This window comes from Apaloderma vittatum, unplaced genomic scaffold (genome assembly GCF_000703405.1).
Source record: "Apaloderma vittatum isolate BGI_N311 unplaced genomic scaffold, ASM70340v1 scaffold11690, whole genome shotgun sequence".
Lineage (NCBI taxonomy): Eukaryota > Metazoa > Chordata > Aves > Trogoniformes > Trogonidae > Apaloderma > Apaloderma vittatum.
In genome coordinates, this window is record NW_009696203.1 from 20,497 (window position 1) to 39,467 (window position 18,971).

Sequence of the window (18,971 nt, forward strand, 5' to 3'; positions counted from 1 at the left end):
TAGAACTCCGGTCATCAGCTTAAATTTACCTCACGAAATTTCATGGCAACCAGAAGATCTCGGCAGTTTCAATGCTATCCAGTAGTGAGGACAAAAACCAAGACAGTAATTTGTATCACTGATCTAGGTTAGAAAAAGTCAAAACCAATCTATTTCCACCCCAAAGAGGACTTCAAGCATTACTGGGCTTTGTTCCCTTTCAACAGAGACTGAGACACCGAGATGCCTCAGATTACCCAAAAGTAACACACAGACTTTATTTCAGTATCATCTAGGATCAGCAGTCTAAGTACAACTGATTTTTTTTCACAAGCTTTTTAAAGTATTAAACACACTCATGAGAACACGGGAGAAATACTACAAACAATTCCCAGCGTGCTCCTTTTTTTTATGTTGTCAAGGACCTTTGCCTACTTTAGAACAAAGATCTAAGTCAAGAAGTGTCTAGGTACTGGTATATAAACAAGCACACTTTTTTTTCTGGATGTAGAACACGCTCCTTTTAGGTGTTCTCCATATAACATTCACCCACTATTTAGACTTTTTTCTACAAAAGAACACATCACTGAAAATGAGCAGACAACAACAAGTGGGTACTGATCATGTGGCAGACTCCAGATCACCCTCTACTGCGGGCTTACTGCCATAGCCCTTTGCCTTTACCACTTAAAAGAAGCCTGGCATTAGGAATTCAATATATTTCAAAAGTTATCAACTACAGGCTGCTTAGCAACTACTCATTTGTTCGCTATACACATACAAGATCTGTCCTTCTAGGTCACATCTAAGTTCCATCATCTCAGTGGATTTGCAAGCAAAAAGATACTAATGTTAAGAAGTTTCACTAAATTTTAATTTGGTTTCTTTTAAACATCTGGCAGAACAATGGACCATTACTCAGTTTTCCCCTCAAAGGAATACAAATCCTATAAATATATACAAAAATTGTCCTACATCAATACCCAGGATTTCTTAACCATATCTGTCTGGCTTAAATAGTGAGAGTCGCTGGCCTATAAAAAGGAATTATAAAAAAAATCTTTCTTTGAATTGCAAGAAGGTCCTTCTCCAGTGTTCATTTATGTTATTACCAATTTTCTTCTGGAAAAGTTATATCTCCAGTTCACATATGTCGTATCAGATCCGTTTTCCAGGATTTGTGTAGGAGTAAGCACACACGAACACTTTTTTACAGGACAAAGAGAGGGATGATCTTTTAAAAAAACCCTATCAAAATAGAAATACCACTAACCTGACTGGAGTTGGACCATCAAGTTGGTCTTGGTGTTAGAACTATTTGCACCTTTCCACACCTCCCTACTCATTACATTTCTTCCTGAATTTCTCAAGAATACCCAGGAAAGGAACCATCTTTCAAAATTGGTTGACTACCATAAAGGGATGCTGAGCCTAAAAAGGACTCTCAAAATAAACACAAGAAAGAAAAATAATCATACTGGTACTAATCAGAAAATGACCACAACGTAACGCCTTGTGTTCACTAGCAGGTTGACTCAGTGCTGCGTGTGGTGTTGTAAAGCAAACCACAAATACTTTTTTCATATGCCACATAACTACTGCAGAACTGATCCTGTACATGGAAAAGAAACTGTTTATGAAAATAAATACGTGGTACATTCCCTGCCAAAGATCTACTCTCCAAGGTATGATTTAGCAGAACTCTTCCCTTTCCTCCAGAGAAAATCTGAAGGGTTTCCCCCCGACAACGAATCGTCCCTCAGAGCCGCATGGTGTTTCCTTTGGCTACGGCTAACAGTTAAGTATTACAGAGTACACACAACTCAAACTGGGTGAAGAAGTTTTTCTACTCAACTTGTACTCAGCTCATTTTGATGAAGAGTCGAAAATATGATTTTAAGTAAAGCTTTTCTCATTAAAAAAATGGTCAGATACATAACAACCTCAGGAACCACGCCCTTCTAATATGACTATTCTTTGCTTTAATTACTTCCTCTCTCCCAAAAGAGAGGACAAAAATAATCCCCCCCTTTTATTTTTCTTACTGATAATGAGCAGGCCTTTATAGCCCATATTCAGTCAAAGTGTCCTTTTAAAAATGAATAAATTTGAGATACTTACGGAGTCCAAACCCTTGGAAAGGCAGCAATTTCTTCTGGTGTATATTCATCTAACCTCTTGGGGACTGGACGTGGCTGAGGAATCTCTTGTAGAATATTCTTCTCTATATCTTCTGGAATAACCTGAAGCAGGTGAAAACAGTCTTAGCTATCCAAATGTTTAAATAAACACCACTACTCCTCACCAAATCCAGACCAAAATTTGCCAACACTACTGCATTCTCCATGTTAAGTGTTTGACCTAAATACACAAGGTGATCTCCCACAACTTTTACCTCACAAATTTGTGACATAAAAAAGAAAAAAAAGAATCAGCATTTCAACTATATTTAGCAGTTTGATTTTTCTTAATTTATCTTCTTATGACAAGAGTTTTGGTATTGCTAACACTCCCTCTTCACCTCCAAATCACACAGGAATGAAAACGTAACTGCATCACTACTCACATCTTCGGGGAACAGGTGCAGCCTCTGCATCATAGTTCTCCTCTGAAGGTTTTTTGGAAGCATTCTATAAACAGTCAGTTTAACGATCTGCAGAAAGATAACATGGTAACAAAAAAGCTTAGGCTACAAATAACACGAAAAACATAAGCTGTGTTCCCCTATGGCCATTCCACCTGTCACTGAACCTCCTTCCAGCCAACTTCTTGCATGTTGAAGGACTCAGGCACCACTTTCAGAAGGTGCTCTAGGCTTACTGTATTGGAAGAAGGACCAATTAATAAAAGCAGCCATATAAAAAATTTCAGCTTAGACAGTTAAGAGCTATATTTAGCATTGTAGATGATGGCATACGATTGTTCAACTTTGAAAAGAATTGAGAAGCTTTTGGTAACTTCACATCGTACTGTGAAGTTTATATACACCAAACCACGTTGTCAGGTATTTCATGCAGAAGGGAAATATTTGCAAATGTAAAACACAGCACACAACTGTTGGAGACAAGATTTTACAAACGACATGAAAGCATTTAGGGTTAAGTCTATGGGTAATTTTGGCTCCAAGCCACCTAGACATAAACTAGTTCCAAATGACAAATCACCTAGGCCTGCTTAGCACAATGTTAAGCTGAAGTCATTAAGCCATGCTGAAATGCAGTGCATCCAGATATTTTTTAAAGTATACTGAACAAAGTCGCTTTTAATAAAAATTAAAGAAATTAAAATAAAAAATTTAGATACCATCACAAATACCGAGTTCCCAGTTGGAACCACGTGAAGACGGAATCATTAACTGTTGCAAGTGAAATTAATGACAAGTGCAGCTTCTTAAACTTGCATGCATTTCTACCTGGATTCTGAAATGAGTAAACACTCAAAATATTTTGCCACGTAACACACAATAACATTGTCTTAGAATCCTCATAAACATATACTGTATGACTTGAGAAACTCTGAAGGCATTTACAGAAGACTCAATGTAATGAAGATTTTCAGATATTAAGCAGTCAGCACCAGAGATCTGTGGCCAAATACAGTAAATGAAGATGACAGAAGAAATATATCAGAATGGGCAGGGTAATCTTTAATAAAACTTAATAATCAACTATTAAGAAACAAAGATGAAAACTAATGCTTTTAGCGATAAAAACCATTAAGGCTTCTACAGCAAACTACTGCTAATTTATGTCAGTGCATCATGTGCTTAAACAAAGGCAAGATGAAGCTACAAAATGACTTTTCACTGGTTTACTTCACTGATTACTGAAAATCAATACCAATGTAGGAAAACACATGGATATTAACAACATCTCACATGAGCAGCCCTTTTTACCATCAGTAATTTTAATTTTGTACCTAATTTTCCTTGCCGCCTAACATTTTTAGGCCTGGCTGCGGGGACTTCTTCTTTATCTAAAAATTAATTTTAACTTCAGATTTTTATTGAACCAGTGTTAATTCCTTAGGTTAATAAACTGTACGCACACATGGTCCAACCTGTGACCTATGGCCTACAGAGCTAGTTATTTCATGATGTCACTCCAATAAAGACAGACTTTAAAGTACTTTAGTGAACACTATTAAATATTCTACTTCTTCAAACAACTGATGTTTGTGGTTGATTTTTCATCTTTCTCTGTGGCATAGGGCACAGACGACTGTTGAAACAAACCAATGAGTCAGATGAACAGCTGGTCTATTCTGGTTGTAGATACTTCTGCACAGTGAAACTAATTCAATTTCTCCAGTCACATTACAAAGAAGAGTTCAGTGGTATTCAGTCTCACTGGAAAAAAATGACTGATTTATATACTCAAGTTTAAAAAGGAAGATGCACTTTTCAACGTTGTGTGCAATCACTGCAGAACTGAGAGACAGGGGAACAACAGACTAACATGAAAGCATGACTTAGAATGACAATGGATAATGAATGATCATGGATAACTAAATATTCAATAATAGTTTTTATAGATAAGTATGCTAAGTGCAATAAGCATTATCCACGTATGCTTTATTACGGCTGCCAATCTCCATTCTGCTTAGGAACTCATTTGGCTTTCTGTACCCTCCCACACACACAAGGAGTACATTACTGGAAGATCTGCCATAGAAAAATCATCCTCACATGAAGCACAAATAATTTTTCAGTGCCAGGCAGATCACAGAATCATAAACTGGTTTGGGTTTGGGTTTGGGCTTGAATGGACATTGACAGACCATCTGGTTCCACCCCCCTGCCATGGGCAGGGACACCTTCTGCTAGACCAGGTTGCTCAAAGCCCCATCCAGCCTGGCCTTGAACACTGCCAGGGAGAAGACATCCACAACTTCTCTGGGCAACCTGTTCCAGTGTCTCACCAGCCTAATCATAAAAACGTTCTTTCTTATGTCCAATCACTTAAAGAAAGAAAAAGAAAATAAAATTTAAAAAGAGAGAGACGGGAAAAAAAAGGAGAGAAGGGAAAAAAAAGAGAAGAAAAAAGAGGAAAAAAAAGCAGGGGTGGTGTGGTGATAAACTATTCTTGAGACTTATAAAAAGCCACATATGTGTATTACTATGCAAAGCCCTGTACTTTTATACTTAGTCCAACTGTAGAACAGAAGGCCATAGAGGGAGCTCGGACAGAGAAGGTAGTGCTGGAAAATCCCTAGCTTCCTTCACTGCAACTTCTGCCTCAAAGATTTTTCTACAAGCCAAACCAAACCCTGCTCCTGGAAAGACAAAATTTACATCCAACTCCTTGCCCAAAATTCTGCCCACAGCCAGAACCTCATACTACCTGCCAATACGAAAAGGCAAAGGATTTTGTGAAATTCAGGCTTAACTGAGGCTGCTTGGGCTGCTTCTGCAACTTTAGGAAGGTTGCGTAACAGAAAAGGGAGATTTAACAAGCAGTACTTAAGGGCATTAAGTAAGGGCTCTCCTGTTCCCTGAACGTGGTCAAGTTTTACTTAAAGTACACGACTCCAAATAAAAAGCTATGGAATTGCAAGAAATGTCTGTTGCTGAGCTCATGCAGACCCGAAATGCAAATTCAACGCTCCCTGAAAACATACAACAGAACATGCTGCTTCTTTAAGGAATAAAAATAAAAACCCTTCTGTATGTTTGTAATACACTTCTAATAAGTTCTTACTTTTGCTTTCTGTGTGATTATGTTTATCTTGAACCATTAAAATAAAGAGTTTATTTTTACATGGGAAGTGGATTACACTAGGATTTCAAAGTGGCAAAGTTGTCTACCTGCCCACAGTTCTCACTGCAACCTTGATCTCAGTTTAAAACTAATTAGTACAGTTTAGCAGTTGCTTCAGGCGTTTATGGATTTCTGCCTCTTCTCTCCTTTTTTTTATTACTAGCAACCTGTAAAATTCCACGTCCTCATAAGAACTCAGTCCTAAAGGCTGTAACACTTTCTCCAGGAGGTAAAGACATCCACCATCAGGTGTGTAACCACCTAATAGCCACCAGAGAGTAACTATTTGGGAATTTTTCAGGTACTGGCATGCTGTCTGCCCTAATTTCTTCTGAGTGACAAAATACCTAGTGGCTGTAGTTATAGCTGTCATCTTGAATATTGCAATACCTTTTTTCCAGGTTGGCTAATCCGTATGCTCACAGTATAGACATGTTCTTAATCACAGTCAAAAGACACTGTTTATTTTCCAATTTAAACAGCTAATACAGGAGGGAAAGAATCTGAATGTAGCTCTACTAAAATTCTTACACTTTCAGTCCCTTACTATGTGCTCTAACATTTTATGAATATAAAGAAATTAAAAAAATACTAAAAATAATAGAAAAAAATTACCTGAAACCCTGTGTGAAGCTTGAATATCTCCATTTTTGAGACAGGCTTTGGCTTGTATGCAAGTTGCAGACTACTCTTGATGGAAACCAAGTTCTGAGAAAGATTCTTTGCCAGATAAAATATACTTTAAAGATGGAAAGGAACAGAGCAATACCACTCATGGTCTCAAGAAGCACAGAATAATTGGCCCAATTTCCAGAAGAAATGCTACCCTAACAGCTGAATTAAGTCCAATAATCACCAGGAAGGAATTCTAGAACATGGGAAGGACATGGCGCTCCAGAGAAAACAGAGAGATTAATTACAGGGCTTACTGAAAAAAAAATAGAAGAATTTCAGGAGACAAACCACCTAATCAGAGATAGAGCTTGATACTAAAACTTCCCTCTACCAGTTCTTGAGTCTTCTGTTGGGTATACGATATCATTCTTTTCATCACACGCTACAAAAGTATTGACTTTACCCTTCTACCTCTGACAGTTGTGCAAGTAGCACAGCAACAAAGAACATACTTAATATCACCACAGGAATTATTTGTTCACGAGTTTCCACTGCATGCCATTTCGTATTCTGCCACTGTTCAGAACTTAAAAACTTAGAATTTTAATGTGCTCTTTAAATTAATATCAGTGCTTTGCTAACTCAAATAAGAAACGGATTAAGGTTATTTTCAAACAAGGAAGTATTTATTTTTGTCTACTATGAAACAAAAGACCAAGCCAGCTCTAGGACTTACTTAGAGCACCTAGAGGTTTTAAAATAGCAGGTTCTACAGTAATATTCTCCTCTCCATGCCATTCTGACCTCTGTGTCCCTACTAATCCAGACTTTGAAGATTTGCTCTACTTAATCAAAAAACATCACTTCATAGTAAGAAAAGAAAACGCTATTATATCTGGTGTTTCAGTAACCGATGTTCAGTATGTATATATTATTATATCAATAATCTCTTACTGATGCAAAGAAAAGAGGCTTTCAAATCCCACCAGCAAGATTTAACCGTTTTTTTTGTCTGAGCTTTTCTTGAAAAAAACATTATTATGCAGATACAATGTCAAGTCTATACGTGCAAGCAGTTGCTGAAGAGCATTCAAAAGGAGAATTTGAACACTTTAAGCCCCTTCGTATCAGGGCCAGCAGCTGAACAAACCAGAAGCCTGACACCGCCGGAGGCTTCCTCACAGCGTATTTCCACAGAGCTACCCTGCCTCTTTTAATAATCTTCCCTAGCAGGTAACATTCATTCTGAACAATTATTGCCCATTATTTCTTTGTCAGAGGCGATATAGCCTCTGAATACTGCAAAGGTCAATCCTCTCACAGAGCAGTTGTTATTAGCCGAACATGCTTTCCCCCCACCCCTTCTTTTTTTTTGGGAGGGGAAAGAGGCAGTTTCTGATGCACTTAAAAAAAAAAGGCAAGTTTTTCTTACTTTTAACATTACAAATACAATAAAATTGGATTGAAAACTTTGTCCTGCCAGGATTACTACCTGGTTCTACAGATAAGAACTATCAACATATTTGGCAGGCATTCTAATTAAAAAAACATCAGTTTTTTTCAGAAAGTTTCTTCCAAGTAATCTTTGCTTACTCTCAAATTTGTGAGATTTAAAAGTACATCTTTTAGTCTTCCTGTATCAGGCAGTCTGAAGCCTAATTTTGAAAGTATTTTTCTCATGTCTGTCAGCGCTCTTCCAGCTAAACGAAACTGCCACAAATTTTATTAAGATCAAACTTTTATTAAAATCAAAGAAAAGTCCAATTTCTATGCATTTTGAACACTTCTATCTCACGTAAGGTTTACCTTTTTCCTTTATTTTCAAAAGAGTCTCTTGGTAAAGAAAGTATACCTAACCTTAGAAATAGTTTTTTCTTAATAAACAATGGAAATTAATGTTTTCTGCTAATATATAACCTAAGGAAGAAGTAATACCATGCAGAATATTAGTATTACATTAACCTGAAGAACAGAGAAGTAGTTTTGAACTAGAGCAACAAGCTGTCACGCTGAACCTGAAGAACAAATTTAATACTCTCAGCTACATGTGGTCCAAGAATTTACACTAAATCTAACCCAGAGACAGAAAAGGCTAAAATGAGATGCAGCTTTTTTCTTTTTTTCTTTCAATAAACACTTTCTAAAGTAGCCTGTCCAAGTCAATTAGACAAGAGCAATTCTCTGCTATTCTCCAGACAGTAGACAACTGAATATACCTACAGATCTGAAAAAGATTCACAGACACTCCCCTCCCCATGCCTCCCAAGGGAACTCAAAATGCTAAAGGTAAAAATGTGCTAAACTTTTTGCTTTTCCTATCTCTTTGGCATCACGTGGTCATTTTTATCTTTCCATAAACGGTAGCTTTTTTTATTCTTTCCAACCAAGATGAAGAATCAAGGATTGGAAATGCTTGCCGTAAGAAACTTTCAAGACCAGTCTGGATAAGCCTCCAGCAGCCTTATCTGACCTAAAAGCTGTTAGTGCTTTGAGGAAGAGGTTGGACTAGAGATCTCCCAAGATTCTCTCAGACCTGTGATCCTACAAAAAAAACCGCACGTGCACATTGAAAATTCAGGATAAATCCTTCTGAAACACCAACTGCTACCTACAAGGAATATAAAGGTCCAAAGTCAGTAAGTGGACACAATGATGTCAACCTCCATAAACTAGGTTATCAGATCATCATCCACTCCTATTATGGGGCTTTATGAAGAAACTAGAAATTACCAAGTAATTATCAAGCCATATTGCAGTAAACATGCCTAAATTCTGACAACTCTATTTACAACTTTCAGTCCCTCCCCTATAAACATAAACTATGTCATATTGCATTGAATTTCTCATTATAACCTTCCTAATCAGCCATTAGCTGTGTATCAGTTTTTCCTAAACCTAGTCTCTCTGTATACCAGAAACTATGTTAAACAAAACTGTAACAAAATAATATTTATCTTGGGGATTTGAATGTTTGAATTTAGACGTATGTAAGCAAAGACAGTGCTAAGCAGTACTGGAGCCCTAGTATATACACACACTTACAGAATCTTAAAAGCTTTAATCTATTTCTCACATAAACCGAAAATAGTCACATCTACTGCAAAATGTCTGTGTAATACCACACAAGTTTACAAGGTGTTGTGTCAACATCCTTTTCCTTGGAAGCAGTCTCTTCCATTAACTTAATACCTTAATTTCTGTAACAGCACTATTTCCAAAAATAATGTTGACTCATCTGATGAAGCAAAACCAGGATGAGCTAGCAGGAAACAACAGGACAAAGGCAGAGAAAAGCTGTAGCCTCCAGGATGAAAACAATGCTTTACAGAACAGAGATATTTTGATTCCACAGAAAGATACAGTCTGTGTCCTACAACTTACCTAATTCCACTGGCTTCACAGGAATTGAATTTCATATGATTTAAAAAGTATCTTTTTAATTCAAAGAATGAAATAGAGTGATTTATAAAATTCTCCACAATAACTATGTGTCACTTAGATCATATTATAAAGATGCAAATGCTCCTTAGGCTAGACATTGTTCTCTTTACAGTAATCTTTTTTTTCCCAGGTTTTAATAATATTTTATTTTCAGATTATTAAAACATCATAAATTCCATCTTTGCCATATCCTAATGTATTTCACACTAAACCTATGCAACTAGTAAATAAATGTTTCTAGCCATAAATTATAAGTGCATTTTAAAATCCAAATGCAAGATCCTGCATGTGGGCCAGGGCAATTCCAAGCACAAATACAGGCTGGGCAATGAGTGACTTGAGAGCAGCTCTGCAGAGAAGGACACAGGAGTGTTGGCTGACGAGAAGCTCAAAATGAGCCAGCAATGTGTGCTCACAGCCCAAAAATCCAACTCTTGGGCTGCATCCAAAGAAGTGTGCCCAGCAGGGTGAGGGAAGTGATTCTGCACCTCTGCTGTGGTAAGAGCTCCCCTGCAGCACCATGTCCAGCTCTGGGGTCCCCCATATAAGGACAGGGACCTGTGGGAGTGGGTCCAGCGCAGGGCCACAGAAGCAATCAGAGAGGGCTGGAGCACCTCGCCTAGGAGGACAGGCTGAGAGAGTTGGGGCTGTTCAGCCTGGAGGAGAGAAGGCTCCAGAGAGACCTTACAGCAACCTTCCGGTACTTAAAGAGGGCCTACAGGAAAGGGTGGGACTCCTGATCAGGGAGTGTAGTGACAAAGGGTAATGATTTCAAATCCAGAGGGCGTCGATTTAGATTAGATCAAAGGAAGAAGTTCTTCACTGGGCGGGTTGTGAGACACTGGAACAGAGAAGCTGTGGATGGCTCTCCTTCGAAGTGTTCAAGGCCGGGCTGGATGGGGCTTTGAGCAAGGTGGTCTAGTGGCAGGTGTCCCTGCCATGGCAGAGGAGTTGGAACTAGATGGTCTTTAAGGTCCCTTCCAACCCAAGCCATTCTGTGATTCAACAATAAAATGACTTGCAAGGCAAAACCTGTAACAGTTACACATACAGAAGATATCATGCCAAATTACCATCCACTACTAATAATTACTATAAAAATATATACGAGGTAACTTTATGAAAGGGACATCAAAATGATTAATTTTCAACAGCACGAAAGAGCTAATTGCAGAAGGCTCTCCACAATTCTTTTTAAAAAGAAGTTTATTTCACTAAATTAGACCAAGCCTTGAGCCACATCAGCATTTGCTGAGCCTCTGTCCAACAGGCTTTAGTTATTGGCAATGCATTTAATCCTCTTCTGTTCGCACAGAAATATAACTACGTCTGGCAAGAAAAGAGGCATTTCAGAATGAATGCCAGAAGATAATTTATAGAACATCCAATTCTCAGGCTCTAATGGACAAGCTGTGTTACACTGCCTCCCAGTGCACAGCGCCTGAAGCCCAAACGAAAAAGGCTGAAGAACCCATTTTACACATGAAACTACCAATAATTTCCAAAGGGATGACAACTGTCTTAAGAGCCTGCTCTCAGAAGCATTAAGATGTTTAGAAGAATTCTAGAAAGAAAACTGTATTGAACTGTGGTATTTCATCTCATTTTAAACAAAGAATTTGCAAAATAAAAAGGAAAACCAGGCAACTTAATACAGTGGACTGCTCTTTTATTCAGCATTTGTATAACATCTTGCATGTATTGTGGCAAACCACATTTTCTAAATCATAGATTAAAAAAAAAAGAAGTCATTGACAAACTCTCTAAAACTTCTCTAGGAAAAAGGAAGTGCTGTGGTATTTTATATGTAAGATGACCCAACCTAAAGCATTTTAAAGCCAAAAATAAATAGAGATATCTGTCAACCTCTATGGGCCTCCTATCATGTTCTGAAACTCTAGTACTTTGGGAATTCAATCCTCCAATGCTGACCATTCAAAACCCTAATAAAAGTTATTTCACAACTGTATAAGTCACCATCTCAAAATGTTCATATCTAGCACCTTATTTTTTAAGCAGTAGCAATCAACACTGATGTTCAGCAGAATTAAAAATAGTCTAACACAGACATTTAGTAGAGAGACTTAAGTTCAATGTAATCACCACTTACAGTTCTTCCACAGACCACAAACACAGAGTGTTGTAGAAAAGATTTTTAAAAAATGTATCATTTAACGCAGTTGAATTTTGCTAGGAAAAAGAGGCAGGTGTACTTTCTAACGCTTTTAAGATTAGAATTATTCTTGCTGGCTCTTAAAAAATATGTAGGGTCATTAAGCTGGAGTACAGCTTAGCTAAGTCCAACTTGAGACCATTTGCTTATGAGAAAGGTCAGACCTCTGAAGAGAAAAGCAAGTGAATCAGTCAAAACCAAGTGAAGCAAATGAACGTGATTTGCTCATTTGGACAGCATGAATCACGAAAATGCATCCTCAAAACATGCTGTTTACAAAACCTCTGTCACAAGCCAAGCTTCTAAGAACCCTTAGCACAATGTTTGTAATTTCACTTGAGACATGTAGGTAACTGATCCCTTTTGTTTAGAAGAACTAATTAAAGAAAAACAAATAAGCTTTACAAATGAAAGGGAAGAAGGGAAACACTTACAGCAGTTGGATCCTTCAAATGGAGCTGAGTTGCTGTCACTTGTTTGAAACCCCCAGGATAGCTAGAAAAACAGAACAAACATGCAAGCTGAATGCTGTATGCTTAAGCAGGATATTAACATAAATATCGCTCACTACATCTTGTGACCAACAGTGTAAAGGTACTACAGGCCTTCAAAAAAGAAGTTTTTCTCATGAGGCCAACAATATTGCATTAGAAAGATTCTATCCTGTCAAGTATCTAAGTTTAATGCCATTTGTACTTTCTTATTTATTCACTTGAGTATTAAAAATTTTGTGCTTCAAGCAGATGGATATAAAACTGCTCATTAAATACACCACTACAGCTACACAATGTAAAGAGAGTAAGATACATATAACTTGGAAGTACCTGAAGACCATCAGGACTCACAACCAATCTGTGGCTGACATACAAGACAACCATTGTGAACAGTATTTATTATCTTCTTACTATTTCAAATAAATCTTGCATGACTTGACATACCTACAGTAATAAAATTTTGACTTTTACTGCAATGCATCCATCTTTTTAAAGTGTGATATGGTAAAGCTGCACTAATTCCTAAAGCATATTTTTTAAATGAATGATACAGCGGTGCATGAAATTATGCTGATGTCAGGTAAAACTGGGTTGCATTTTGATTTAATTATATTACTAGGCATCAGCCTAAGTGAAATGAAAATAAACCCAACATCATTAAAACATGTCCACTTAAGAAGCTGCACAGATTCAAGTATTTCTTTTAATTGCACAATTCTTAGCTACTTAAGTAACTGCTGTAACTTAACATTTTTAAGAAGTCATAGGGGTTGGGAAAGAAAAAAGTGCTTTAATTTCCATCAGCTCTGAAGAAGAACTCGGCAATTCAGCAACAGAATTTTAGGACTGAAACGTTAGTACTAGCAAAATTAGCTTTGTCCATGTGATTTACTCATCTCCCAACGGGATACGGTTTAACACTTAAAGATTATTATCTGGTGTTTTCACTGTATAAAACAGGAGCAACTGTTCTTATTTGATGGAACTGATCATGGCCATGCCATTTTTAACTGATTATTGCACTTCCATCTGTAAACAAGTTATGAGTTATGTCTGCCAGAATAATATATTGCACACTATTGTATAAATCAGTACATCTTGAGAGCATTGCAGCTCTTGCTAGTTTTTCTAACTTTTTTTTTTTTAATCCTCTGATTCAGTAATCTATCAATCTTGATATTTAGTGTTCGGTAAATAGATACTGGTAGGGTCAACTAATTAAAGTTGGCAACTGTATATATTTTAAACGTGCAACGCCAATAGGAAATGTCTCCTGCTTAGTAAGTGTAATAGGCTTGATCATTGGGTTCATGGCTTCACACAAAACACGTCTCACCAGATCTGTTACCTTACTCAATTGCTCTGACTACGAGTTGGATTATTTCCTTAACAACACAAACCAGAGAAAAAAGAAAAAAAAAAAGCAAAGTAAAGCTAAAGGTTTGAATCATTTTAAAAGCCGTAAAACCTGTGTCGGAATTCCCTTTTGAACGAATAAAGAAAGACTTTAATAATTAAGAAAATATTACATTAAATTTACTACTAGCTCATTTGAATATTTATTATAAAGCTTACCCAGTATGTGAGGAATATACTTTCTGTTCCCATTTGTTACCAGAGAAGGCAATATGTCTTGTATTTATTATGACAACGTGATCTCCGCAGTCACCTATAAGGCAGAATTAGCGGAAAATATTAAGAGAACCATAAGTGTAATCAACCAAAATAACACTTATAAAGCCTGTGATACATAAGAAGTAGCACATAAATACAGATTTCATGAAACCCAAATTTAAAGATCTGAGCTTCTTGAGTCACATCATCCAAATCTGCACTTAAATACCAACCTGAATTACTATTTTTCTTAGTACTGTTAGGTTAAAAGGCAGGTGAGCAGGTAAAATACCGTCAGACCAGGTAACTAAACTGTTGCAGTTAAGCAGCTAAGATCTAGAAATCTAGCCTACAGACAACTGTATTATTTTATTCAAAACATGATGCTGCATATGCCCCTATATTTCAAAAAAGCCATAATAATAAAAGGTTCATTCTAAACAATGATCTTAAATATCTGTTATATTTTAGTTTTCTCATAAAAACAATACCTGTGCTTACTAGAGGACTGATTATTTTGGAAAAGTAAAATAATGTTATTAAATAATTACAGTCTAGGGCTAAATATATAAAAGAAACAAAAAGACTGGGGGAGAGGGAGTGAGGGGGAAGAAAAGCACCACAAGAAAACTACAACAGCTCTGTTAGGGGGAAAAAATAAGTGAATGTTTCTGCAATACAGATATGCTTAGTGTACCAGCAACTTTCACATGAAAAGTTTTAAGTACAAAGTCTATAATCTATCATCAATAACTTATCAGAAAAAGTTACATTAATAGATATTTTTTTACTAGAGTGCTAACAAAATCCATACCAACTCAAAAATATGAAAATCTGAAAACATATGTAGATTTTCATTTCAGAAGTAATCATCTTGCTGAGCTGTATAAAAATCACCCATTCAAATCAATCAAAAACCAATTTGTCCAAGGTTCACTTTCATATGCATTACCACGTTAGAACAATGTGTGTATTTGAAGAGGCTCATTTGATTAAAACATCTTTGAGTAGGCAACAAAGCAGCTATGTTATGGAGGACTTAAATTGAGCATTCATTTTTTACAGGAACATATACTTAGTCAGTGCAAGTTTCACACCCTATTTAAGTTTTCTATCATCTTTTAGTCTTGTGTTCTTTCAACTATAGCTGAAGTGCACACAAAACTTAAACATCTTCACTGATGCAACCCTTCCCCACTGACAGGTCAGTTCTGAAAACACCGTAGGTCTAAAATGTTGGAGAACATTGGACTCTGTGACTTTTTTTTTCAGGGGCTGCCCTGAGCCAGGTGCAGGACCTTGCACTTGGCCTTGTTTAACCTTACAAGCTTCACATGGGTCCAGTTCTCCAGCTTCAGGCACGTCAGAAGTTTTCATGCTCTAATATCAAATTATTCTTTTAGGAAGTATGTGAGTATGTTTGCCTCAAGAAATACAAAAAAATAAAGCCAGCATATTGTATTGCACTATGGTATATGCAATTAGTTACATACAGCATATACACTGCACCTCTTCGGGTAAGACTAAGCTGCCACAGTAGTTCCAATTTATATCTCTGTATTTTTATAACTTCAGTATTTCCTATCACAGTAAAAACATGTGCTTCAGGTGTCTGCATTTTTCCTCCTACATTCTGATTAAGGAATAAATGGTAATTAAAGCTACACATTACACTGTCAACTGTTAGGTCACAAGACTGACAAACCAAATCTTTCATTAGAAGACAAGTCTTAGCTGCTCCTTCCAGCCATAATAAATTAGCGTTGCAATCTGGAGTAACACCTGGGCCAGAATGAGTTTGCGAAACACTTCCACCTAGCCTAGTCTTCTCCTTTGAGGATCCAGAGAACAGCAGCGAATCCTACCCAAGTAACAGAAGTGGCTCACCTACACCTGCTTGCAATCCAACACAATGAGTTTTCTAAAAATCTGGCCCACTGTTTTTGGTTCTATGTTGTGAAGCCACTCAAAAAGGCCAGATGTAAGGGGATGAGGGTAGACAGAAGGAAAAGTACAGAAGAAACCTAAAAATCCAGATTCAACCCTCTTGGTTGTATCCCCTTATTTAAGCCACATGATCCGAGAGCATCTAAAAATATGGAGAATAATTTAAGATTATCCCTGAAAGAGAAAATAAATATACATGAGATCAAATTTCTTTCCTTCCCTATCCACAGCTTAAGTTCAGCTCCACATATTTTTCAACACAATAAACAAATAACGATTATATGGAGGGTATCTGGATACCAAATTAAAAACAAAAAATTGCCACTACTGTATTCTGTCTAAAGAAGTGTCATCTCACAGACAGTAAAATATTTTTTTGCTAGTTCTAAGAAGAAAAAAAAAAAGGACAACTTCATGCATACTTGCACTCTTGGAGAGTATCGAATGTCTCAGTCAATCTCAGGTGTAACGCAATTGGTACTGATTTATACAGTACTTTAGACAAAATAAAGCTATCCTTGAAATGACTTTACAGGACTTTATAACTTCGTGGACATAACAGTATCAAAGATCTTTCCCACGGGACAACCAAACACATTTCCTCCGTTGTCTGCTTTATTTTTCAGACAGCCTTAGTCTCCAGTGACATCGTGTGGATGAGACATAATTTGCACTGGCACGACTGTGGTATTTAAAACACCTTTAGAACACTAGAAATACTACCTTATATTATGAAAAACACATCGAGTAGTTTGAGTAAGTACGCTCTATATGTATGAGCAAAGTTTAACGCTTTATGTTTCAGTAATGTCTCTTGAAAAATTTGCATGAGTATTACAGGAAACACTGGACCATCAATATGAGGGGTCACCTTTTTATTACCTATAGAAAAAAGACACAAGCACTGAGACACTATAAATAATGAACAAGATCACAAGATCTTTACTGTTGGATCTTCTAATTTGCAGACAAGCAAAATGACTTTTCATTTGAAGGTATCTTGCAACAATGATTATTGGACAAAAGGTCAAGAGAGGTGATTCTGCCCTTCTCTGCTCTTGGGAGACCCCACCTGCAGTATGTGTCCAACTCTGGAGCCCCCAATACAAGAATGACATGGACCTGTTGCAGAGGGTCCAGGGCAGGGCCACAAAGATGATCAGAGGGCTGGAGTAACTTTGCTATGAGGACGGGCTGAGAGAGTCGGGGCTGTTTAGCCTGAGGAAGAAAAGGGGAGACCTTAATGCAGGCTTTCAGTACTTAAAGGGGGGAGCTTAGACGGAAGAAGGGTGGGACTGTTTACAAGAGCATGTAGTGACTGCACAGGGGGAAACTACAGCACAGCAGATTTAGATTAAACACTAGGAAGAAGTTATTTACTATGAGGGTGGTGAGATGCTGGAACAGGTTGCCCAGGGAAGGTGTGGATACCACCTCCCTGGAAGTGTTCAAGGCCAGGCCAGATGGGGCTTTGAGCAACCTAGTGCACAGTGTCCAAGCCCCTCCCAACTCAAGCCATTCTATGATTCTGCGGTTAGGTATCTCATTTAAGAATCAGGCGGGTTCCAGCCTCAACATCACAGAGTATCTGAGGTTGGAAGGGATTTCTTGAGGTCACGTTGTCCAAGCCCCCTGCTGAAGAAGAACCAGCTTTGCAATATCTCCAAGGATGGAGACTCCAGTACCTCTTGGGCAACCACCTCCAGTCACCTTGACAGTAAAAAAAACGTTTCCTGATGTTCAGAAGGAACCTCCTGTGTTTCAGTTTGTGCCCATTGCCTCATGAAGACAGGACTCCCTGCACCTTACTCAAAACGAAGAACCACTCCAAGACTCTGTGGTTTGTGCAGCTACTAAGAGGTAGCATTCACAAAATTTAATCAAGAACCACATCAATGTTTCATTATGTGCACTGTGAATTAAATCTTCACATCTAAAATCAATGCAAGCAAACACATTTCAAGATTGTTGGGTTTTTTGTTCTTTTTTTTTTTAAAAAAAAAGCAAGCAGAACCCCCTGTCATTCAGCTACTAAAAATAAATTACGAATTCCTAATAAGCTTTATAATGATTGGTAAAGACAATTATACAAGGCTGTTGAGAGGAATGAAGGAAAACAAAGATGTTTATAATTTATAAACAACTGAAAAATGTATCATTATGCATCAGGCTTCATTTTAAGACACAAGTGAAAGAAAGGAAATTTGCTTTTCTCTACTGCAATACTCACTTAGTGCATGATAAATAGGTTTATGCCTGCCTTCAAGTCTGATTACTGTTGCAGCTGCGATTTTTCCTGGTGGCTGCATCTTTGCATCGAGCAGATACCAGGCTCTGGCAAAAGTAGCCCATTGCTAAAGAGAAAAAGAGGTAGTGCTTAGTGTAGTAAAAGAACACATATCATACATAGACATAGCTTCTTTATTTTGATCAACACTTTTTTTACACTCCAAAATACTATAATATTGATACTTGACAACACATCCTCCAGGTAACCTTTAAATGGATGGAGACCACTGCTACACGTGGTGATACACCCACTGCTGTGTGCGCTTCCAACCTCAGCGGCTCTAACAACACTGAAAGGTTACCAGCTCTGAGGGTTTTGTTTCGGAAACAAAGATCTCTTGCTGCAAACTTCCATTTTTGCTAATTAATCGGAAAAATCCTTGTCGGCTATTTCCTAGAGATCACAGAATGGTTTGGGTTGGAAGGTACCTTAAGGATCACCTGGTTCCAACCCTCCTGCCATGGGCAGGGACAACTCCGACCAGCCCCGGTCCCCACCCAGCCTGGCCTCGAGCACTGCCAGGGATGGGGCATCCACAGCTTCTCTGGGCAACCTGTGCCAGTGCTTTACCACACTCACTGTGAAGAATTTACTCCTAATGTCGAGTTTGAACCTAACCTGCTGCAGTTTAAAGCCACTGCCCATCGTCCTATTGTGAA

General features: G+C 37.7%; 1 protein-coding gene across 1 annotated transcript; it reads right to left on the reverse strand.

Moving 5' to 3' along the window:
* Positions 1-2,096: 2,096 nt before the first annotated feature.
* On the reverse strand, positions 2,097-18,436 carry MRPL13 (mitochondrial ribosomal protein L13). Its single transcript, XM_009873951.1, is given in 5 exon segments — positions 2,097-2,222; positions 2,546-2,632; positions 12,402-12,462; positions 14,037-14,130; positions 18,253-18,436. Coding segments are annotated over 5 exon segments (552 nt in total).
* Positions 18,437-18,971: the final 535 nt, after the last annotated feature.